Here is a 24,492-nt window from a genome sequence, read left to right on the forward strand (position 1 = left end):
TTGCTGTCCTCTTTCTCCCCAGTCTCTGATTTTTCTCCTTATTATTCATTTGAAACAGTTCTTTCAAATCTATAAAATCTATAGATCACCAAATGATTTTTGTAATTGCAACACTACATAGCATTTCTTGGGTCTTTATTCTTAATGATTCTGCAACCATTGTGTGCTAGAGTATCCCTATTTCATAAAATTTTCTCCTTTTTTTGTTTTTCATGGCATTGGTCCCACTTGTTTGACATCTCTAATTCATCTAGTAGAGTGTTCTTCACCAACTCATCTATCTGTGTTCCCCAAGACACTGTCCTCAGTACTTTTTTCTTCTTTCTCTGATAGTTTCTAATCCATACCAACAACTTCAAACACTATGTATCTGAAGTAATGATAAAATCTGTAGATCACTCTTATGAGCACTTTTCCCCATTAACCACTTCCAGATACACGAGTCCTCGGGAGCATCCGTTTAGTTCTTCAAACCTAGTGTGGTGTTTATTCAACAATACTGACAGATGACCCAGTGCCAGGCCCTGTGCTAGATTCTGGGGGTGCAAAGTAAAAAGCAGACAGTCTTGCTTTCCTGGAACTGGTAGTTTAGTGAAGAAATACAAACCAACCACTTCAAAGCACCATAAGAATCGCCATGAGCAGGGAAGCTCAGAGTGCTGAGGGACACAGCCAATCCAGATTGGGAAGGCAGGAAGGCTTCCTGGAAGCCTTATGGAGTCACATGGAAGTTGGGTTCTGAAATATGAGTGGGAGTCAATGAGAAGAGGAAAGAGAAGAACTGACTGTTCTTTAATCAATTCTAGGCAGTGACACTCTAGTGACTGTCAGTCAATTCTAGACAGACAGAATCCAACTCCTATTCCTAATTTCCCCAGTCTGGCTTGAGAGTGCCCTTGGGGACAAGCTGAGGGGCACCTTCTAGACAAAGGGCACAGTTCTCCCATTCTCCAGCATGACAAGCTTTATTGTGACCAGTTCAATGAACTCTCCCGGGACTCTGAATCTTGAGCAAAGCAAGATCATGGGAAAAGCATTTTTTTTTTCACACACAAAGAAGATTGAGAGAAAACTGCTGGAGAGGTAGGAAAACATACTTGAATCACTGACTTTGGGGTCATGAAGACACCTGTTGAGACTCTGAACTCCTTGTGAGCTACATGATGTTGGGTAATTCCTTAATTGCGAGATGGACTAATAATCATAGATATATCCTTAGGGTTGCCAGATAGTTTAAACGAGATCTCTTGTGTAAAGCACTTAGCACAATGCCTGGCACATATTAGAAGGACAGGTGGTCAGTAGGTCAGGTGCTACAGTGGGTCAGGGAAGAGAAGGATTGGAGCATGTGCCCTAGCATCACACCCCAGGGAAGACCCTGGGAATTTGAAGACAGGAATTTACAGGAAGAGATAGGGACAGAAACTAGATTGCAATGGGTGCCAAAGGCTAAAATATGAAAAAAGCAGATGATAAATGGTAATAATTCTTTATGGATATTTGGCTCTAATGGGGAAAATAGATTTGATGTTCTCTAGTAACTTGGAGTTGAGGAGAAATTTATTTTCATGTTTCTTTTTTCAATATGGACAATCCATAAGCATGTTTAAAGGCTAATAGAAAGAGAGGTGCCTGGGGTGCCTGGGTGGTGCAGTTGGTTAGACATCAGACTCTTGGTTTCAGCTCAGGTCATGGTCTCTGGGTCATGATGTCCCCATCAGGTTCTGTGCTCAGGAAATCTGCTTGAGTCTCTCTCTCCCTCTCCTCCCCACCCACACGACTTTATCCCTCTCTCCCTCTCAAATAAGTAAATAAATATAAAGAAAGGAAGAAAGGAAGTAAGGAAGGGAGGGAGGCAGAGAGAGAGAGAAAGAGGGCACCTGGGTGGCTCATTTGGTTAAACATCCCAGATTTGATTTCTGCACAGGTCGTAATATCAGGGTTATGAGATCAAGCCCTATATTGGGCTCCATGCTGGGCATGGAGCCTGCTTAAGACTCTCTTTCCTGGGGCGCCTGGGTGGCTCAGTGGTTTAAGCCTCTGCCTTCAGCTCAGGTCATGATCTCAGGGTCCTGGGATGGAGCCCCGCATGGGGCTCTCTGCTCAGCGGGGAGCCTCCTTCCCCCTCTCTCTCTGCCTACTTGTGATCTCTCTCTGTCTATAAAATAAATAAATAAAAATCTTGGAAAAAAAAAAAGACTCTCTTTCCTTCTGCTCCTCTCTGCCCACTCATGTGCTCTGCTCTCTCTCTTGCTCTTTCTCCCTCTCAAAGAAAGAAAGAAAGAAACAGTATTGAATGGGAATTAAGATAAGAAAAGGGGAATAATCAATTCAATCTATAGGTCTCAGACTGAGACCTTTTCAGGGAGCCTGGGCAACCACAACTGTTTTCAGAAAGACTGAAGTATTACTTGCCTTTCACTATATGGCTTTTGTATTGTCAGTGCAAAAACAATGGTGGGTAAAACTGCTGGCACTTTGGTGTGCATATAAGACACCAAACGATCATGGTGGTGGTTCTCTTCTTCAGCATCACACACAGTAAAATCAGTGCCAGCTCCTCTTAAGAATGTTCTTGCTGGGGCCCCTGGGTGTCTCAGTGGGTTAAAACCTCTGTCTTTGGCTCAGGTCATGATCCCAGGATCCTGGGATCAAGCCCCACATCAGGCTCTCTGCTCAGCGGGGAGCCTGCTTCCTCCTCTCTCTCTGCCTGCCTCTGCCTACTTGTGATCTCTGTCTGTCAAATAAATATGTAAAGTCCTCAACAACAACACCAAAAAAAGAATGTTCTTGCTGAAGCACAAAATTACCAGTTTTATTAAACCTTGACCCTTGAGCGCATATCTTTGCAATAAGCCATGGGACAAAATGGGAGGTACACAGAAAGCACTTCTTTGTAGACTCGGTGTGAGGGTTGTCTTTAGGATTGACCTCGCTGAGAGTTGAATTAGACTTTTGTCATGGAATGCCATTTTTACTTTCAAAAATAGGTTACAAACTGTGGCTATTTGAATGAGTATTTGGAGGACATTATCTTGGAAGTGAGCAAAATGAGCCTGTCACTTCACTTCACTGACAATGTGTGTTGGCAATAATATTTGAGCTTTCAAACGAAAATTATAATTTGGGGAAATTTGTGTCTGCCACTGTGAGTTCAACAGCTCTCAATACTTTTCATAATTTTCTGATGTGATTGGTGGGTATATTAATGAATATGATATTTTTTATATTATAAAATAAAATGTGCTAACATTTGGAAGACCTGCATAATTCAATTTACCAATATTTTCCAAAAGACTAGGCATAATGTTTAAAACCATGCCTTCTTGGTAAAAGATACACTTAAAGTGCAAAATGATTAATGAATTTTTAAAGTAACAGGGTATGAAAAGTTCCTTAATATGCTTTCAGAATTCACATTGCAGCTAATCTTTAGAAAAATAATACTTGTTGAGTTTTGGTATAATATAAAATAAAAATGCCCACAATTACCTGAAAAAGTTGATAAAACAGCCCTCCCTTTTCAACTACATATACATGTAAAGCAAGATTCTCTTCCTGTACATCAACCAAATAGTCATTTCACAACAATTGTATGCAGAAGCAGAACCAAAAATATGGCTATCTTCTGTTAAACCAGACATTAAAGAAATTTGCAAAAGTATAAAATAATATTACTCTTTTCACAATTTGTTTTTTTGCTTTGGAAAATATATTCATCTTTAAAAGTGCAATTTAATTAGAATATACTGGATTTATTTTTTTAAGTAAATTAACAATTTTTTAAATTCTCTGTTTCAGTTGCTAATATGCTCAATATGTACATATAGCTCACAAAACAAGAAGGTCATTGGTGTGTTCAGTAATTGTCAATTGCAAAGGGATTCTGTGACTCAAAAAGTTTGTCCAAAGAGCTGGGAAAAGAAAGGCACCAGAGAAGGCAGGAGAGGGTGGCAGCCAGAAGTGGAGTGGAAGAATCACCCAAGACAAAGGGATACAATTTCTCCCATAGAAAACAAAGAAGGAGGAAAGGATCAGCCAGGTGCCAAGACATTTGGGGTTTGGTGTCAAGAATTTGAAGGATTTCCCATCTGAAGTCTTGTTTTTCTCTGTGATATAGGGGTTGTATTCATCCGTTGAAAGTGAGGGGGGTCAGGAATTTGAGGGACACATGGGAGCAACTCTGGAGAAAAGGAGAACCACCTGGCCAGAGCCATACAGAGGAAATGCTGAACAGCATGGGGATAGAGGTAGGGAGAACATTCCTGAACCAGCAATAACCCTATGCTCTTGACCCTGCCAAAGGAGTTGGGCAGGAGGATACCATGAGCAGGTTTTACCATAGTTATTAAATTTCTTATCCTCTTATCCATCTACTATTACAACCACACAGAAATAGGAAGAATAGTATCTCAAATACCTGTCTGTCCACCACCACCATTTCAACACCACTAATGCTTTGCCGTAAGGCAATACAGACTGAATATTTAAGGTAAGGTATTGCTAGATAATACAAAATGTCTTAAAATACCTTATTAATAGTTTTAGTCCACTCTTGATATTCTGATTTTATAAATACATAGTTTTTAATCCTACTTCCAATATTGATTTTGAAATGTAAATCTAGAAGATTTGGACAATTGACAATCATGTTGTTTTACTTTACCTTCAGAGAGCAAACAGCTTGACTGGGGAAAACGGCCAAATGGATTTGTTTTCCTTTTCTCTTTCAAAAGTTATAATATGGACTGTTGACTCAATGTATTACATAGTGAAAATCTGATACCAAAAAAAAAAAAAAAATCAAAGCTCAGCTTCCTTGTCTGAAGTGAACAAATTCTAATCATGAAAGAGAAATCTTCAGAACCCAAAGTCTAGATTGGTTCATGACCCCGGTTGTGCAACTGTGACCACCTTTAGAAGTTCACACTCCCCAGCTGTGGAAGCACTTGCTCTACTTTTGCCACAGCTAAAGGCTCAGAGGATTACATAATACTCGGAAGTGTTTGAGAAGCAATATCCCCATGTTGGGCTGAGGTCAAGTTGAGGTCCTCTCAGCTGAAGTCAAGGTCAACAACGTTCACAAGTTCTGATACTAATAATCTCTTTTTGCCTCCCTAAATATCCAATGAGCCAAAGGCCACTGAGTGCAGCACTCTCTCTACTGAAAATGTGGTGGAGAATGTGAAGGGAAGCATGAGGTTTGCAAACATTTTCTGTGAGATTGTAATGTAATATGCTATCGAAGGGTGTAATGTTGCTAGCACCAAGACACTGTAGAGTTCTTTCATTTATTCCACACTACAATTTCTCATTTTGAAAATGGAATTATTAGCAATAATAGTAAGTAATCATTATATTGCTCTTGCAAGTTTATAAAGTGATTTTCATATGTCCCTTTGGGTGATTAGAAAGCACACAGAAAACTGTGACAACAAAATTATGAACTATACTGAGCCCATCTACAAACTCTTTGTACCTTGTTATTATGTTCTATTGTACGACCACTCTCAGACAGGGACAGGATTCATTGTTCATTAGGTCTACACTACTGATTCACTACACTTCTTTTTTTAAATCTCTCCCAATTAAAATGAAAAGGCTAATTAAAAAAATAAGATAATCTAACCAGTTAACAAGAATAGGATTGTGTTTGTTAAAGACTATCAAATGACTCCAACTTAGCCAATTCCTCTACAAACTATTATTCTATTTTTCAAAAGAAAATCAGAGCATAAACTTCCTTTCCAGTTTCTCAAATAAGTGGGACAATATATGAAAAGGTACACTTGTACCCTGAAAGAATTAATGTACTTCAAAAGCAGCCAACAGCCCCATCATAGATAGGAAATGTACTTATATGACATATTAATATATGACAAATCTGGTCTAATTGGTTTCTGACCTTCCAGATCACTCAAACTCTCCATTAACTCACATCTAACCAGCAGGGGGATGAGCTAAATGGATAATGGGTATTAAAGAGGGCACCTGTTATGATGAGCACTGGCTGCTGTATGTAAGTGATGAATTACTAAATTCTACTCCTGAAACCAATATTACACTGTATGTTAACTAACTAGGACATAAATAAAAATGTGAAACGAAAAAATAAAATAAGGACATCTGGGTGGCTCAGTGGGTTAAGCCTCCGCCTTCGGCTCAGGTCATGATCTTGGGGTCCTGGGAAGGAGCCCCACATCGGGCTCTTTGTTCAGCAGAGAGCCTGCTTCCCTCTCTCTCTCTCTCAGCCTGCCTCTCTGCCTACTTGTTATCTCTCTCTCTGTGTGTCAAATAAATAAATAAAATATTTTTTAAAATAAATAAATAAATAAAATATAAATTTGTTTTAATGAAAACAAAACAAAAAAAGAAGACAAAACTAGAACAGTTACAAAACTTCCAATATAGGGTGCCTGGGTGGCTCAGTGGGTTAAAGCCTCAGCTCATGTCATGATTTCAGGGTCCTGGGATCGAGTCCCTCGTTGGCCTCTCTGTTCGGCAGGGAGCCTGCTTCCCCTCCCCCTCTCTGCCTGCCTCTCTGCCTACTTGTGATCTCTATCTGTCAAATAAATAAATAAATAATATTTTTTAAAAACTCCCAATATAGTTTATTTCACAATCAAAAAACAAAACAAAAACAAATCTAACACAAAATCTTTGTCTTAAGGAATTTTTTCTTAAGTTAGAGGCATAGATATTAACCATTAATTGCCAAACAGTGTATTTATAACTATGGCAACTGTATTTGGAAACCCCATGCACAATTCCTAGTGTTGTTGTCAATTTTAAAGCCTTTGATTTTTGTACCTCCTTACTGAGGCACCCCACATCTTTTGGGGGGAATTTGGGATTTACATGCTCAAAAATTGGAAAGGTACAAAGCTATTTGATTTTTTTTAAGATTTTTGTATTTATTTGAGAGCAAGGGAAAGAAAGAGGGAGCAGGAGCATGAGCAAGGGGAGGGAGAAGGGCAAGCAGACTCCTCGCCAAGAGCAGAGCCCATCTCGGGGCTTGATCCCGTGACCCTGAGATCATGACCTGAGCTGAAACCAAGAGTTGGATGCTCAACTGACTGAGCCACCCAGGCACCCCAAGAAGTGTACAAAGCTATTTTAGAAGGTGTAAAGAAAAGAGAAATGGTAACTAAATAAAATCAGAGGAACAAGGGTGAGTGGGTGGCTCAGTGGGTTAAAGCCTCTGCCTTCAGCTCAGGTCATGATCTCAGGGTACTGGGATCAAGCCCCACATCGGGCTCTCTGCTCAGCAGGGAGCCTGCTTCCCCCTCTCTCTCTGCCTGCCTCTCTGCCTACTTGTGATCTCTGTCTGTCAAATAAATAAATAAAATCTTTTTTTAAAAAATCAGAGGAATGGAGAAGTTTTTACAGAGAAAGTGAAACTGAATTTGAATTTTGAAGAACAAAATATGAGTTATCTATGCAGAGACTTCTAGCCTTCTGTTGTCTAAGCCACCCAGTCTGTGTTGTTTGTCATGGCAGCCTCCGCAATCTGACACAGTCCTGTATGACTAGAAAGAGAAGGCGTCAGCAATGGCGGGAGGTGAGGACTACGTGACTTTCTATAGAAGAGTTAGCTGCCATCTTTATCACCTCTCACCCACTGAGTGATGGAGTGGCCAAATAACTCTGGGTGACTCTCCCCAATAAACCCACCTCTCCCCATGCCATAAGACTGAGTGCTCATTCCTGGGACTTTTCATCTAAAAGGGGTGATGCAAGAAGAAGAGTTCTTTTTTTTTTTTAAAGATTTTATTTATTTATTTGACAGAGAGAGATCACAAGTAAGCAGAGTAAGCAGAGAGGCAGGCAGAGAGAGAGGAAGGGAAGCAGGCTCCCTGCTAAGCAGAGAGCCCGATGCAGAACTCGATGCCAGGACCCTGAGATTATGACCTGAGCCGAAGGCAGTGGCTTAACCCACTGAGCCACCCAGGTGCCCCAAGAAGAAGAATTCTTGACGGCCACCCATCCCAGCAGCCAAGATGCAGGTCCTGCCTTGGCTTCTGGAGCTGCCTAGGATATGGCCCCTTGCAGGCTGGTTTTCCAGCCCCCCTTCATTTCTTTGAGTCTCAATATCCTTTCAGTAAAGTCTCCCCTACTTAGGAAAAGCCAGAGTCATTTTCTATTTCAGCTAAGGTCCCTGCTTGCCGATAATTTTCATCTCCTTCATGACTGGAGAATGAGAGGGCTTGCTGGGTGACGTTGAAGAGCAAGTGGCTTGAGAAATTATTGATTTGGAAAACTATCAATTGTCACTGGTGTTATTTTTCCTAGCAGTACTCAGTGGCCTGCATGGAAATGTGAAAGTCATAAATGCCAGATACTGTAATCCCCAAAGAGTTATTGAGACAATGAGGAGGTAACATATGGGTCAGTTTCTTATTTTTTTAATGAAATTTGTCAAGACATATTGGATTAATCCATAAAGCAAAGGTTTTAAAAACATTACTTATTGGGGCACGTGGGTGGCTCAGTTGGTTGGGCATCTGACTCTTGATTTTGGCTCAGGTCATGATCTCGGGGTCATGATCTCGGGGTCCTGGAATTGAGCCCCACCTAGGGCTCTGTTCCCTGTCCCCAGCCATGCGCCTGCTTGCTCACTCTCTCTCTATCTCTAAATAATTAAGCCTTTAAAAAAAATATGTATTACTACTTCCTTAAACTCTGAAGTGTGGCCTTGGAATTATCTATGCCCATTTGAAGTTTATAAAATTTTATTATTAATGTTAATACTTTGCACTTAAGTAACTCTTTATTTCAAAGAATGACACATATGTCAACAACTTACTATTTCTGAATTCTTACCTGTGCTAAAAACTTTCATTCTATAAATGGGAAGTGAGATGAAGAATACATGACTTCTTCAAGGTTTGGTCTGAGTAAGTTTCTTGACTTTTTTATCATAAGCATTAGCATCATCACTATTTCCATTTACTAATTCTGTTTGCAAAGCACTTCTGCTAATATGACCTTACTGGAACCTCATTGACTGGTTTATATATTCCTTTTTATATATGCTGTTTTATATATGCTGTTTATATATGCTGTTTTTTTTGAAATGTGTCTTGGATCTACACTAGGTGCTGGGGATACAGCAATTAATTACTGAAGTTAACTAGCCACTGAGAAGACTCAGACAATATTCCCTGCTCTCACTCTGATTCCAGACTACTGATGGCCTTAAACAATAAACACACTATTCTGGCATGCTGGGCATGATTGTGTGATGGAATTTGGGGAACCAAAGTATTGTAGGGGCACACCATGGTAGAGGTGGTCCAAAACCAAAATGGGGTGAGTAGTGCATCTGGACTTATCATAACTTTATAAAAAGACAGGATGGAGATTACACTCCATTCCATTTCAGGAATGAACAAGCAGCTCAGGGAGTCAGGGGGCCCAGAGACAATAACAGAGAAGTGATACTTCCAAACCACCAACACTTACTCCTTTCCCTCTCCTGCACAATCACACTGTCACCAAAATCACTGCTGTCACTTCCTCTTCATCATCCTCAGCACCATTATCATCATCATCATTACAGTAAGGAATTTAATGGGACAAATATAACCCACAACTTCAGTTTATACCTGGAAAGAGAAAAAGAGTAAACTAGCACCAAAACACCAGCAAATGAGAAGCAAAGACATTACCTAGTCATGACTATAGAGTATCACAGAGGGCAAGTTTGCAGGGGGCGCGTTTCCAGGAATAGATAAATGTCAAGGAGTGTTTAAAAAAGAATCAGAGGGGGCACCTGGGTGCCTTCAGCTCAGGTCATGATCCCAGGGTCCTGGGATAGAGCCCCACATCAGGCTCCCTGCTCAGCCGGGAATCTGTTTCTCCCTCTGCCCCTCCACACCTCTCATGCTCACACTCTCTTTCTCTCTCTCTCAAATAAATAAGAAAATCTTTTAAATAAATTTTATTTAAATGTATTTTTATTTATTTATTTTTAATATAATATTTATATTAATATACTATTTTATTATTTATTTATTAAATAAATAAATTTTATGTATTGATTTGTGTACTAAAGACAGAAAAGGGATTGGAGATACAAGGAGAACCTTAGCTGGTCCCCTAAAGATGGCAGCTGGCAAAAGGTGGCCACAATATTGTCCCCTACAGCAGGCATACAGACTAAGGGGGAGCTAGAGAGAACAGTTGGGTAAGGGGAAACCATGATGAGACTTGCCACCTAGAGGAGGCCCTGCGATTTTCTTCAGATGCACATTTCTTCCAATTGTATGAATGTTTAAAAAAAAAAAAAAGAATTACAGAGGTCAAAGGGAAGGACCTATGATGATTTATGGAAGGACCTATGATGATTTAGGAAGGTAGAAAGAGCAAATTTTGTCTGAATTATTAAAAGTTTTATGAGAACAAGGAACGTTCTCTGAAAGTCAGACCACACCATGGTCACAGATTATGAGCACTTCTGCTCCTTTCTTAGAAAATGTTCTGTTTCCAGCACTACTACAAAGTATTTTTTAATGCCTACTCGTTTTGTCAACTCCTCCATCACAGCTCCCTTGTGCCCCAAATTATAAACATCTTGCTCTTTCCTTGAAACTGGGAATATCTTGGTTAGTCTATTAAAAACATGAGGCTTCTTAGCCTTCCTGTAGGATAACAGGTGATAATTACCACCCAAACATTGGTTTACCTCTTCAGAGGTTCAAATTTAATTTAAATGTTGGTACAATTACTATTACAGACTGCACTTATACAATCAATCATTTAAACTATTTTGGTGTGACCCATTAGATCCCAAAGTCTTTTGCTTTCCCAGAGAACTGGTTTTCCACTGAGGGTATCTGAGTGGCCTTTGAAATGCCCAACCAAACTCTGAACTGTCATAAAAGCTGGGGTTAGAGATAAGGGGTAAGAAAAGGTTCCAGTCACCCAGGCACATTTCTGCTTTTTTGTGCAAGCTTCAGATGAAATACAGTCACTCAATAAAGTCCTTCTGTTTCTCTTTCCCTCCCTCCCTCTCTTTCTCCCCATTCGTCCAGAGAGGGGAACCCTAAACCCTTTGGACCCCTGCCAGCAGCACCAAAAGAATCTGTTGACTATTTTCCCAGGGAATTCCTGCCTTAAATGTCAGCAGAGTATAACTCCCCAGCCAAAGCAGAGTCTGCCTGGACCTGAATCAAGGAAAATGTGCCTTCTCTACCAAAAGGGAAGACCTGGATCCCTGGGGCATGGGGACGGGGCCAGAAATTACCTATGAAAGTTTCCATGTCCATTAGAAAGACCCCAGTTCCCTCAGATTCACCCTCCTGAGAGATGGGGGATGAAGGCTTGGGTTCCTTGTGGGTTCTTTGATTATTTTTATTTCCCTCTTTTGGTGGCAAACTGTATTTCTGGAAGCCACTCTACAGTAAGGCAACATCTCTTTGACAAGGGAACAAAGTTCGATTAAAGCCCTTTGTTGTGGGGGTTCTGGTTGTGGCTCCTACTGTTGTTCTGTTTATTTGTTGGTTTTTAATGAACATCCTGATATATAAGTGCTCTGGGGGGAATTCATGATGCTGAGACTCATGAAAAGCAAAATAAGATTTATGACTTGCGATTGAATCTGCCCCACCAGCCTGGAGACACTTCCCGTCTGGTATTGAGGCATTGCTGGTGTGTTTTATCCTTTTGTGTTACTTCAGTGTCTGAATACATGAAGAAATATTAAAAGTTCCGAGGGCAAAGGTGGGGGAAGGAGTTCACAAACCCCAAAGAAATACATTAGCACCAAAAGAAAACAGTATGGTGTGTTACATAAAAAATTCGGAAGCAAATTGGGTCCATCAGCTGGGTTTGGCTGAGTACTCTTGAAATTTTCATTTACTCTTCTCTCATTTTTCTCTGGGAACACTGATTTTAGATTAATGTGCCATGTGACGATCCTCCCTCCAAAGATCAGACCACTATACAATAAGAAAGTCAAAAAGATGTAATCAGTAAGTTGTGACTCCATTTTTTTTTTTAAAGGAATTATGCCCTTTTCAAGTTACCAATGGGGGGTGGGGACAAGATTCCAGGACACCTGGGTGGCTCAGTTAGTTAACCATCTTCAGCTCAGGTCGTGATCCCAGGGTCCTGGGATGGAGCCCCACATGGGGGTTCTTGGTCAGTGGGGAGCCTGCTTCTCCCTCTCCCTCTGCTGCTCCCCCCGCTTGTGCTCTCTCATGCTCTCTCTCTCTCTCTCTCTCAAATAAATAAATAAAACCTTTAAAAAATTTTTAGATTCCAAATGTCATTTGGCCCTGAGCCCAGGCCAGTTCCAAACTGATCGACTTAGGGCACCTGGGTGGCTCAGTGGGTTAAAGCCTCTGCCTTCGGCTCAGGTCATGATCCCAGGGTCCTGGGATCGAGCCCCACATTGGGCTCTCTGCTCAGTAGGGAGCCTGTTCCTCCTCTCTCTCTGCCTGCCTCTCTGCCTACTTGTGATCTCTGTCTGTCAGATAAATAAATAAAAACTTAAAAAAAAAAAAAAAACTTATCTACTTAGAAGCTGTTCTTCGCATTCACCAAGATTTTCACTTCATATTCCCCACACCACCCCCACGAGCACATCAAAGCTTTTTCTTCCATCATTATCCTGCCTGCATGGCCTCAGAAAATCCTACTGGAAACGCTGTTCCTAGTCCAAAGAAAAGTCAGGCAAGCAGCAATTATTGGACAAGACTGGAAAGGTTGCCAGAGAATCGGTAACACTGCCTCAAATATTTAAAAAGACAGTAAGTAAAACCTGATAAGAAAAACTACCTCCAGTAGGTGAAGGGTTAATCCCTGGTCAATTTTCAGCCACTCTGCTGAGAGTACTAATAAGTGCTTGAGTTGGTGCCAATGAGGGTGGCCCTTCCCTTGATGGGAATAGCCATCCCTTAGGAACTGACTGTCAACACATGCTACCAGGGCGTGATCAGCCAGCCAGAAGAAAGGGAAAGAGTCTGCGAAACCGTGGCAACCAAGTTTGCTGGCACTTTGTAAAATGGTGACGGGAACTTGCCAAGGCCAGAGAGTGAATGCTAATGAGCCTAGGGCAACCTGCAAAGAGTGGGCCATAAAAAAGTCCTCTCAGTGATCGGTGGCCCCCAAGGGAGCACCACTCACGGTGGGTTCCTGTGGAGAAGAGAGAAGACCATGGGCTTCATTCACAAGAAAGAACCTAAACACTGCAGTGTCTGTCCTTGGGTTCATAGACCTCAGGGTCACTTCTGACTCTGTGGTCTTAGGGTCAGAGCGATTAGCACTTTTGTCTAAAAAATGGAAGTTTTCAAATTTTTTAAAAATATTTGTGACCCGGTTCTTTTTTAATTGTACTCTAAAATCTGAACGATTAAGGCCTTTAAGAAACAACATAAAATTGTTTACATGTTCTTTGTGAATTCACATCAATGACCCCTTCCCCCTCTCGACAGAATTTATTCCTACCTTTAGGGAGCACATTTTAACAAGGCTAATCCCCTAAACCCCCACCCCATGGACAACGATACTGTGCAACCCCATTCTTAAGGATGTAAAGTAAACAACTTTTGTTATCTGAGAATGCTTGAGAGAATAATAAAATGTTCCTCCGAAATTCACACTCAAAATTTTCACTCCTCTCTAATGGCTCTTCACCCATTCCCAAATCCCAAGTCCCCAGACAAGACGAGAAAACAGAAAATCATAGTTGTGATGCATTCTTCCGAACCAGGCCCCACAAATGATGTCTTCAGGCTTGTCCCTAGGTTTGCAGATATTAAATTTGCGTTCCATTCCCAAAAATGTTATCCCCACCCAACCTCCATATTTTTAAATTTACTACTTCTTACTCAACAATTGTTATTAACATAACAGTCAGTAGAATACCCTGCAATAGTCTTATTTCCTATTTTTCCTATTTTCCTATTATCCAAATCACTGTTACCCAGCTACAAATGGACTTATCTACTGTACTTAAAACGCTACTTCTCAGATCAAAAACTTCAAAAGAAGCCACTGGAAATTCAGCCTCTCAAAAGCAAATGTACTACAGCCCAGATCTCAACCCATCTCAACTGCTGGATAACACAAATCTGTTTTCTCATAGGTGCCCAATTTCAACTACGACACACAACCAACCAAGACAAATTCTCAGCAATCCACTGTGGTGAGAAGAATCGAAATAAAATTGGGGGAAATCCTCAGTTTCAAAGATTACCAGCTAAAGAAATGCAATGTAAGCAAACATTTTGTGTTCCTGAAATGCCCTGTGTCTACGGCAATCAGGTAGAGAGAAGTTATTTCAAGTTCAAATATAACTTGACGATTGCCACATGGTGCAGAGTCTTTCCACCCCTACACTCCAAAAACCCAATCAGACAAGTGGCCGTAATCTGACTCCCAGTGCACTGGGAGCTGCAGGGCAGGCAATGAGAGCTGCACTCTGGCCAGGGAAGGCATGAGTGGCAGACCCGCAGCAAGGCAGTGGGGGTAAGTCCTTCTTTGCCTTAAGGGAACAAAGCGCGGGGCCAAAAGATGAAACTCTCTTTTATCATAGATATATGTGTCTTCTCAGACAGAATCTAGAAGGAAACTATAGGGCAGGTAGGTGATTCTTTTAGATCTGGGTACTTGGCATAATCATAAGAGAGGCATAGGGAAGGGAGAAGGAAAAAAAAAGGATGCTTTATTGCAAAATCCTCCAAATATCTGAGACCTGTGCATGCACAGGGAAATTACCCTATGGAAGGAAATCTATCTGCAGTATTTTTCATCAGAAAAATTACTCACCGGGAGGCTCAGCTGTCCAGAAGTGGATCAGGCTGTGTGCTCAGCTAGAAAGTAATGTGTCCGGTTCAGTACAACCCGGACACATCAACAAACCCCCTTTGTTCTGGGGTGAGAGAAGCAAAACAAATAGTGTTGATCCATTTTCCGAGAGTATGAACGCATAAGGGAGCATCGCCGATAATAACAGGAGCCATGACAGACTCTGCCTGCCGAGGTGAGAGCTTGGAAGGTCAGGGGTATGTATGTGCTGCCTGCAACTCTGGGGTTCGCAGCTAACTGAGGCTGTTCGCTCTGCCCTGGAAGGACATCAGATTCTGTGGGTTTTCCAAAAAAAGCTTAAAAACACTGTTTAGGAGTATATTTATCTATTGGGGATTTAATTTTTTTTTTTTATTTTTTGGTGTTGTTTTAATTCCTTTGGCTGATGAAAATTTGAAGCTGAAAGAGCAAGTGAGTTTCTTAAATTAGGTCTCTGGAGAGGCGGGAGAGAAGAGGCAGGGAGATAGAACTTGGGGGGCTGGGGAAAGTGAAAGAGCTGGGGTGTAGCCAGGAGGCGGCCTTTTGCCAGAGTCCGCCTCTCCTGGTGAACCTTGCTGTTGAAAAGGGACCTGAGGTGTCCTGCCCATCAGCCTCCTTGGCTTTCTGCTTTGTCCTCTTCCTTTTTCCCACTTAATCCAGCCATAGACGACCAGCACCTGCGGTGGCCCCTTTGCCCCCTCGCCTCTGGCTGCAGCCAGGGCTGCTGGTGAGTTCAGAAGCCCCATTCCTAGCTTCTTTTCAATCTGTGAGTTCTTTAAGTTTCTCCCCCTTGGGGATATTTTTAATGTCTCCCTCAGGGCATGCTTCCTGCTCCATTCCAAGAGCTGTTTTGGCTCTTTATTTTCTCTTTCTCTAGGGAATATGATGCCATTGTCCTCTCAGCTGGGCTTTCTTGTAATTACTTAGATGAGTTCACAGGCAGGGGACACCTAGGACAGGCAGACAGGCTGTGCCCCCTCCGGAACCGCCTGGTTTGGGCCAAAAATGGGTTTCTCCTTCCAACTCGGAAGCAAAGCCAGGTATCAAACCAGAGGCTGAGCTGAGATCCTAAAGGTCAAGGGAGAGTTCCCTAGCTCTTTCCGGCCAGCATTTCCCCACTGCTCATCCAGAACCCAGGCTGGGCGTGGGGTGGGGGTGAGGGGTTTTCCTCTTCCTTATACATCAAGGGAAAAGCTGTAGTAACTCTAATCCGTTCAAATACCTGGCTTTCTCACCTCTTTTTTCATAACCCTCTGGTGATCAGTGTTTCCACACTCCTTCCCTCTCACCACTATCACGGGCAAAGGAGAAGGCCAAATGTCTTGAATAATGGGGTAACTGGAGTAATTGTACCCCACATTGGGAATTCTAACCACTTCTTACCCAAACCAGCAGTTGGCATTAATATCCTCAAACCTGATCCCTTCTCAGTTCCGAAGATCCTCAGACAGTTAAGAGGAAGACAGACTGGAGGAAGAAAGTGCTTGCTGCGCCCCACCCTCCCTCCCGCCCCAGTACACACACAAGGTCCCCGCCGCCTTTCTGGGCCACGCAGGAGGAGGAGAAGGCCGCCAAGAACTCGCGGGGGAACAGCCACTCCCCGTGCAGTCTCCTGCCCTCTGCCCAGCACCCCCGGTCCAAAATCGGCTGCCCCTGGAGGGCGCGGACCAGGTGCCCGGGGCGTCCACACCCGCCTGCAGGGTCTCTTTGGGGAAGCATGTCTGAGGGGTCACGTTGGGGGTCGAGAAAGGGTCGGGCACAAGATGGGACTGTCCCCCAGGCTTCCAAAAGCACGACGGAGGCCGGGATGCAGCTGCGGCTGCCGGGACGCCTGGGACAGGAGCGGGGCGGGGGCGGGCCGGGGCGGGGGCGGGGCCGCGACTGTTTGTGCACCTGGCACCCGCGCGGGGGTGGCCGCTCCCCCGGGGCCCGAGGCTGACACGGCCCAGCGCCGCGCGCCCAGGTCCGCAAGGGAGACGGAGAGCGTGTCCCGTCGCCGCTCCGGCCCTGGCAGCTCCCACCGCCCCTGCCAGTCACCCTGAGCTCCCCTCCCCGGAACGACCCGGCTTCTCCAAAGACCAGCTTCAGCACCCCGGCCTCCTCGCGGGCCTGCTCCCGAAATCCGCAGTCTCTGCTGGGGAAGAGGAGCATCGCGTTCCACAAATCCATTTTCAGAATGCCATTTTGTGCAACCAAGGGCAAAACGGCAAAAAAAAAAAAAAAAAAAAACCCTCCCCTTTTTGTGTGTGTGTATTGCTTTACGTTCAGACTCTAAATGGCATGTTAAAAGTACAGTGAAGCTTAGAAACTTACTCTGAGGGAATTAACTCTTGCTCTGAAGTACATGTATTCCCTTCTTCCTTCCTTAAGAAGCTGAAGAAACCGTATTTCCCTTTCTAGGCACTCATCGGTCCTACTGAAAGAGCTTTGACTACTAAATAAAAGGAGGCCAGCGTCACCATTTGACTGTTAAGACCATTAATTAGGAAGGTTTCCTGGAAGCATTCTTTCTTGATATGCAAATAACCTTTGAGAGGGCCATTCCCCACAGTCGGGCAAGATTATTTGTACGCCCAGAGTGTTCACCCAAATTCCTGAACGCTGCTTTGGTTAGACTGATATCATTTGTTTTCTTTTCAGTAAGTGTGGACCATTGTGTAGAAGAGAGAACATCATGGTGGCCTTCAGAGGGGTCTGGACTCAAGCTTTCTGGAAGGCAGTCACAGCAGAATTTCTGGCTATGCTCATCTTTGTTCTCCTCAGCCTGGGATCCACCATCAACTGGGGTGGGACAGAAAAACCCCTACCTGTCGACATGGTTCTCATCTCCCTTTGCTTCGGACTCAGCATTGCAACTATGGTACAGTGCTTTGGCCACATCAGCGGCGGCCACATCAACCCCGCTGTGACAGTGGCCATGGTGTGCACCAGGAAGATCAGCATCGCCAAGTCTGTCTTCTACGTCACAGCCCAGTGCCTGGGTGCCATCATCGGAGCTGGGATTCTCTACCTCGTCACACCTTCCAGTGTGGTGGGGGGCTTGGGGGTCACCACGGTAGCATCTTTGACTCTTATTTTCAAACTAGGACTCCAGGCTTCTTGCAGACCCCTGCTACATGACACCCCAGTAGCCTGAGAGAATTTCCTAAAAGCGCTAGTTTCTTCTTAGAGGATTTCTGATGACTCTTGATATGCTTGAAAACTCATCCCAGCAACATTGATTTTATCCATATATAATCATTGTTCATCATCTAGTGACTTGAATATTATTAGACTAGGTGGCACAAAAGTTGTGGGGTTTTTTTTCCCCTTGCTCTTGCTCCCATCCTAGCGACTAGACTAGACTATATATTTAGCTTAAGGCATTTTTTATTACAACTACTTGTTGGTGCACTATCAGAAGAAACAAATTTGTTTCCTATCACATTCATGAGATTTAAAATGATCTACATCAAGGGCCACACTTAGAAGAATAAATTGGCGCTTGATCCTAGTTTTGTCCTTACCTGGTTAGGAACATCAGTTGTTAGCTCAGCACCAGGATTGATTTAAAAAAAAAAAAAAAACCCCACACACAGTTTAAATTTTAATTGAAATGTATATTAATTAATTTAAACCTAATTAATGGATTTAATCATTGCCTTATAAAATTATAAGATTCTCAAGAAACTCCTTTATAAGTTAAGTGCAGCAAGTGGCACACTTTTGCTTCCTTTGTAGAAAAGAACATTCAGCACAAATTCCCGCTTGGTCATTGTACGAGTAATTAACTATCTGTGATGACCCAAAATGAGTGGAAATGTTGGGTTTTTTTTCTTTTTTTGGAAGCAGGGGGAGCATCTCACTTGTGGGGTAGAAGAGATGATTCAAATTAACCATTGCTTTTTCCAGTGATGAAGTATACCTTTCACTATGATATGTTATCACAGAAAATATACTCATGCTTCGATTCAGATGGAGCATTTTTCTCTTTCTAGGTTCATGGAAATCTTACCGCTGGTCACGGTCTCCTGGTGGAGTTGATCATCACATTTCAGTTGGTGTTTACTATTTTTGCCAGCTGTGATTCCAAACGGACTGATGTCACTGGTTCAGTAGCTTTAGCAATTGGATTTTCTGTTGCAATTGGACATTTATTTGCAGTAAGTTTCCAAGTCCATTTAAATAATTGACTCATTTCATTTACCCTCACCCTAGAGCTGGCTTAAAGATGTGTTTTACAACTGTAGTTCTTTAGTATCCAGCCACGTCTGTCCATCTTAGGTGATTATTTTGTTAACTTTGTGATGAGAAATGTTGATATAGCTGCTAACATCTTGACAGTTCCTCTAACTGATGGCAAATGGTAGCAAATTGCAGTGTACACTTCCTGCTACTAGTCCCGTCTCAGCAATGTCTCAAGTTGTTTTCTTTTTTCCTGTAGATCAATTACACCGGTGCCAGCATGAACCCCGCCCGATCCTTTGGACCTGCAGTTATCATGGGAAATTGGGAAAACCACTGGGTAACCATCATGTTGATAATTCCTGTCCTCCTACAGTTGAGGACAATTACCCACAGAACTCTTTTTTATTTTTTCTTTGCTTGCCAGTTTTCTTACTCCCTTCCAACCTTGAGTCCCCACTTTCCTACACCTTTCATAGAGGCCAGGAAGAGACTAGCCCAGATTTACTATAAAACATCATATCTTATATCTATTCAGGGCCTTGCATAATAGTCTTTCTTTTTTAATCAGCACTGCTCTGGGCACTGTATCTGATAGACTTAACCTATGGGGAACAAGCGAAAATCAGGGTGTTTGGTGAATACGGGGTTTCAATCACTGAAACTAAAGCCTTCCTGGCAATAACAAAATATACACTTGCAAAAAAATTTAAGAAAAAAAGAAGAAAGAAATGCTTAAAAGCACTGCCCATAGCAAAAATATTTATCTTTTTTGTTTACAAAAGCATGAACCCAATTAATAGTATGTGAGCTGGAAGCATCTGAACTGCGGATGGAGAGGAATAAGTGATGCAAATGTTTATGCCATTATCACCATAACCATAGCTGAAACATCGATGACTTTCCGAAGAGGCATGCTTTCCAGTGTCGTGGCTAACCTACTTATTTATGGGGTGGCAGTGCTTCCAGAGCGTAAGGATGTCCATTTCTAAATACCGCAATCCGTTCTATTTCAGTTGTTTCTTACAACACAGGAACAGAACGTAAATCCATGAAGTGAATAACATGGCAGTTTTAAGGCAACTCCTAGATGAACTTAACCAGTAAAAACAGGAGACCTACGTAAGCCAGCCTCAAGTAGGGCTGCCTTTGATTATCATGGATGTGCTGTGAAGGCTCTTTTACAAATTTTATTTTTAATTCAAGAATATAGCTATATGTCACTTGTGTTTTAATCTCATTCATACAGCCGTTATTGACCCAGTTACATCCTCTCAACCGCAGTGCACATTACAAATGAGAGGAAATCCCACCACTACTATCGACATTCCCTGCTCAGAAAGTGTACTGAGCCTTTAGACGTAATTTCAATCTCAAAGAATGAGAGTCAGTGCTCAAAAGCCAGATGTGGGACCCAACCATGCAAAGAATGTCAATATATACCATCCACAGGATTGGTCATTTTGCCACTGATATTTCCACTTATGTCTCAAAATTTGCCATATTAACAGGAATGGAAATTTTTAAGGGGCAGTATATAGTTATTTATGGTAAAAGTACAACTGTAAGTTCAGCTTTCTTAAATTCAAACTATTTTTATAATTACAATTTAGACAAATAGCAAGTATTAATTTCAGTTATGAGGACTTTAAAATGTGGGTAAAAGTATATATTTTTATTAATTACCTAGTGTTTGTGGTAGGCCAGCTAAAATTCGAAAAATAGGAAACTTCTTAACTTGTTGACTGAATTAAAGGTTTCCCCTTATTGCTATTTTATAACAAACGTAATCCCAATGAACACAAAGGCCTATTCTGTAGCAATAGGTGTATGGATTTTAGAACTAATTTACAGCATATTTACAGACAGAGAGCTTAACTGATAGACTACAATAACACCAAAATGTTGAGTTTTCTAGATAGTGTAATGACACTGTTTCAGCTTTCCTCTTCGCACTTTCCATATATATATATTTTTTTAGCAAGAAAAATTATTTACCTTTATAAATTTTGAAAGTCCTTTTAAAGTATGTTATGACTTTTGTTTGAGAATAACACTTGAAACTGAGATTTGCTCTTTTTGGGGAGCGGGGTAACTAGATGTCTTCTGCGTTGGAGTTTTGGGGATGCATCTAATTAATTATTTAGAAGACCTTTGCCTCCCTTGTGGGAGTCGTAGCATGGGGACTAGGACATATCTAATGAGCAGAGGGCAAAGACACTTAAAGGAGGATCTAGTTTCTTCTCTGATTGGGCAGGGCAAAGGTCAACTTTTACACGCTTTCTTTCTGTTCAAGATAATGAGCTTGGTCCTTGTAACCACTCTAATGAGAGTTTCCATGTGAAGTATATGAGATCAGCAACAGCTCAAATTTTGAATTTTCTTTAGAATTATCAATGAGGATGCTACATGAAATTCACTTACAGAGAGTGTCTTAAGCCAGAAGCATTCCTTCTATTTTTTTTCAATTGAGAAAAGGGGAGTCTCCTAAAAAGCAGGGCAGTAGTTCAAAAGAGAAGTTTAAACTCATACAGACCCGAAATCCCAGCTCCAGCATTTGCTAAGCATGAAATCCTAAGCAAGCTTCTTGCCCTCTCAAGGTATCTATTTCTTACCCATAAAATCAGGACAATAATCATATCTACCTCAAAGGTTTCTGTTGGAATCATGGGAGTTAATATAAGAAAAATGCTAAGTACAGCTGGCTCGGTAAACGAGGTTTCCATTGCTCTGCTAAATCTGTTGAATGAATGTCTGCTTTTCTGCCACATACATGTACTCCAAGTAAATGTCGAAGTTTACCAAAACTTAACATTTAGTTTACTCTAAACACAATAACGGTATGATAAAAGGCTTCCATTTGTTGAATGAAAAATCCTATAGAGTTACTAATCCTCAACTAACTATCACCGATAAACAAGGTACTGGGTTTTTTTCACCTAGTGACCATGGTAGGAACCATGAGGATGAAAGAAGAGTAAAAAACAAATCATGAGGTTTTCAATTAAATCAAATCACCAGATTTTAGGGAAGGAAATCATGTAACACAGGAGATGACGTATCGCCAGCCTATTCACATACAACTTTATATTGTCTAGGAAACATGGAATGGAGCCTGTTGCTATGAAATTGGAAGAAATAAGTACTTTACAGGGATTATTTCCATTGAATTTTTACAACCCGTGAGGTCTGCATTATTATAATCCCCACTTTGCAGATGAGGAAATTAAGGTTTAAGAAGTCACGGTATTGATGCAAGAACTCACCAGATTGTTGAGTGGTGGAGCTGGGAGCTGGGATTCCATTGATCACACTCTGCTGAATAACTAGATCTCAAACAATAACATCTGTGTGTTGATCGCAATTAGGTGGGAAACCAATGTAAGATGGCAATATTAAGAAAATAAGAGAAGTACTCTCCAGAAATTCTTTTTTTCTTTTCAGTTGAAGAACTCTTAGAGCACACTTAATGTGCAGTTCCCCCCCAAAAAGGAGCTATCTCAACTTTAAGGATTATCAAGAAATGGAAAGGAAATAACTAATAAAAGCAAGAAAAGCGAAAACAGCCTTTCCCTGTTTTCCGTTCACATGTTATTTAGCAGTTTACGGATTTCTGATGTGCAGATGATATATTTTCTTATATTCTTTCCAATCCTGCTTTCTTCTGCACAGCACATTGGCTCCCTTAATGTCATCCAGCTAGGATCTAGATTCATGGGTTCAAAGGAATAGTTTTCCTCCACTTTCACTCCATAACTCTTCCATCTTTTCCCCCAGATATATTGGGTTGGACCAATAATAGGAGCTGTCCTAGCTGGTGGCCTTTACGAGTACGTCTTCTGTCCAGATGTTGAACTCAAACGTCGTTTGAAAGAAGCCTTCAGCAAAGCTGCCCAGCAAACGAAGGGGAGCTACATGGAGGTGGAGGACAACAGGAGTCAGGTAGAGACTGACGACTTGATCCTAAAACCCGGAGTGGTGCACGTGATTGACATTGACCGGGGCGAGGAGAAGAAGGGGAAGGACCCGTCGGGCGAGGTGCTGTCTTCAGTATGACTAGAAGATGGCACTGAAAGCAGACAGGAACCCTCAGAACTGTCCTCAGATTTCCTTCCACCCATTAAGGAAACAGATTTGTTATAAATTAGCCATGCGCAGGGTTGTTTTCTCATGTCTTATTATTCAGGGTAGATAAGAAATATTTCTTTGTTCCACCAAGGAGGAATGGAAGAAACCTATTGTGAATTCCAAATCTAAAAAAGAAGTCTTCTTAAAATGTCCCCAAAGCAAATATGAATCCAGTGAATCCTGCTGCTGTTCATGAATAATCACTTTAAAATGTCGATCAAGATTTGGTTAAATCTTGCCTGGCAGAATTTAGAGACACACCTATCAGCTTAATTCTCCTCTACCATGGCCCTGGGATTGTTGATCCTTGTTTGAGTATTTATTCCATTAAGTCAAGTTTTTCAATGGCAAGGGACAGTATGTCACAGAGTCATGCATATTCAAGAGAGGAAATATAACATGCTTTTTTATGAGCAGTCCCTTACTATAAACTACCTCAGCAAGACAACATTAACAAGGGTCATTGTTAATGAATTGTTTCCATTTCATATATGTCAAATACCCAACTTTCAGCCTGAACTCCAATTCATAATATTCCTTCCTCTTCCTCAGTGCCCAAGATAATGCAGACAGAAAGCCCAGAAATCTGAAGAATGTTCAGAAACCCTGTATATTTATTGTTTCCACCTAAAAAAACATCCAAATCATAAGAAACAGCTATTAAGACAAACAGGACAAACAGACTCATATGATCTTACTGGAGTGGAGGAAAAATTGCCATTCTAAAAAAAATCATAAGGAAAAAGGAATCTATATTCTGGAATCAAATAGTTGATCTGTTTTCAGTGCCCGTCCTCAAATACACCACATGAGGTTAACAATCGAAGCATTTAACCACTTAACCATGTTGCTTATTTTTTTAATTTATTGGCAAAACGGGGGGTTTTGTTTGTTTGTGACTTTGGTTGTCTATATTTAAACATTAGTTGAGATTTCTTTTTTTTTTTTTGAGATTTCTTTTTGATAACAAGAACATAACTAGCTGAATCCTAACTTTTTGTTATTAAGCTCTGCTCACTCTGGAAGGTGGTAGGTAGGGCCCTGCCCTGCCCCCATTTCTGCTGCTCTCTCACTTCTCATAGGTTCGTTGATAGTCTTCAGTGTGGCGTGCGATGGTATTTTAATGAATGAACATGCAGGAGAAACAAGGCAGGCCATGGTTGCAGAGTGCAGGGGTGAGGACATGAGAACACATATGCAGAGCAGACTAGACAACCGATCTTTCATTTTTAGAGATACTGTACCTAGGAACCCAACACTGTTTTTAAGCATTTTTATTACTAACTCATGTGTTTGTTGAGACATGTCGTTCTTCCTGAACGGCGGTGCCTAGTTAGTAGAATCGTCTCTGGGAACCCCAGTCTCTAGCATCTTCACCACCCAGGCTAGACTTTGTCTTAGACAAAG

General features: G+C 41.7%; 1 protein-coding gene and 1 long non-coding RNA gene across 4 annotated transcripts in view; both read left to right on the forward strand.

The window, feature by feature from the left end:
• LOC122902964 overlaps positions 1–14,190 on the forward strand; it is a 44,475-nt gene extending 30,285 nt beyond the window's left edge. Inside the window, exon 3 of the long non-coding RNA XR_006383899.1 lies at positions 14,093–14,190. This is a non-coding gene — a long non-coding RNA (uncharacterized LOC122902964). The remainder of the gene's footprint in view (positions 1–14,092) is intronic.
• A 149-nt stretch (positions 14,191–14,339) lies between these two features.
• Positions 14,340–23,801, forward strand: AQP4 (aquaporin 4). Of its 3 annotated transcripts, none has more exons than XM_044243237.1 (5): positions 14,340–14,475; positions 17,434–17,848; positions 18,771–18,935; positions 19,217–19,297; positions 22,735–23,801. In XM_044243237.1, exons 1-5 carry the CDS (start codon positions 14,444–14,446, stop codon positions 23,011–23,013), a joined length of 972 nt encoding a protein of 323 aa, XP_044099172.1. In that variant the 5' UTR covers positions 14,340–14,443; the 3' UTR covers positions 23,014–23,801. The 3 variants fall into 3 exon arrangements, with proteins under 3 accessions (XP_044099172.1, XP_044099173.1, XP_044099174.1); XM_044243238.1 differs by lacking the exon at positions 14,340–14,475 and adding an exon at positions 14,930–14,989; XM_044243239.1 differs by lacking the exon at positions 14,340–14,475 and adding an exon at positions 15,399–15,520.
• Positions 23,802–24,492: the final 691 nt, after the last annotated feature.

This window comes from Neovison vison, chromosome 3 (genome assembly GCF_020171115.1).
Source record: "Neovison vison isolate M4711 chromosome 3, ASM_NN_V1, whole genome shotgun sequence".
NCBI lineage: Eukaryota > Metazoa > Chordata > Mammalia > Carnivora > Mustelidae > Neogale > Neogale vison.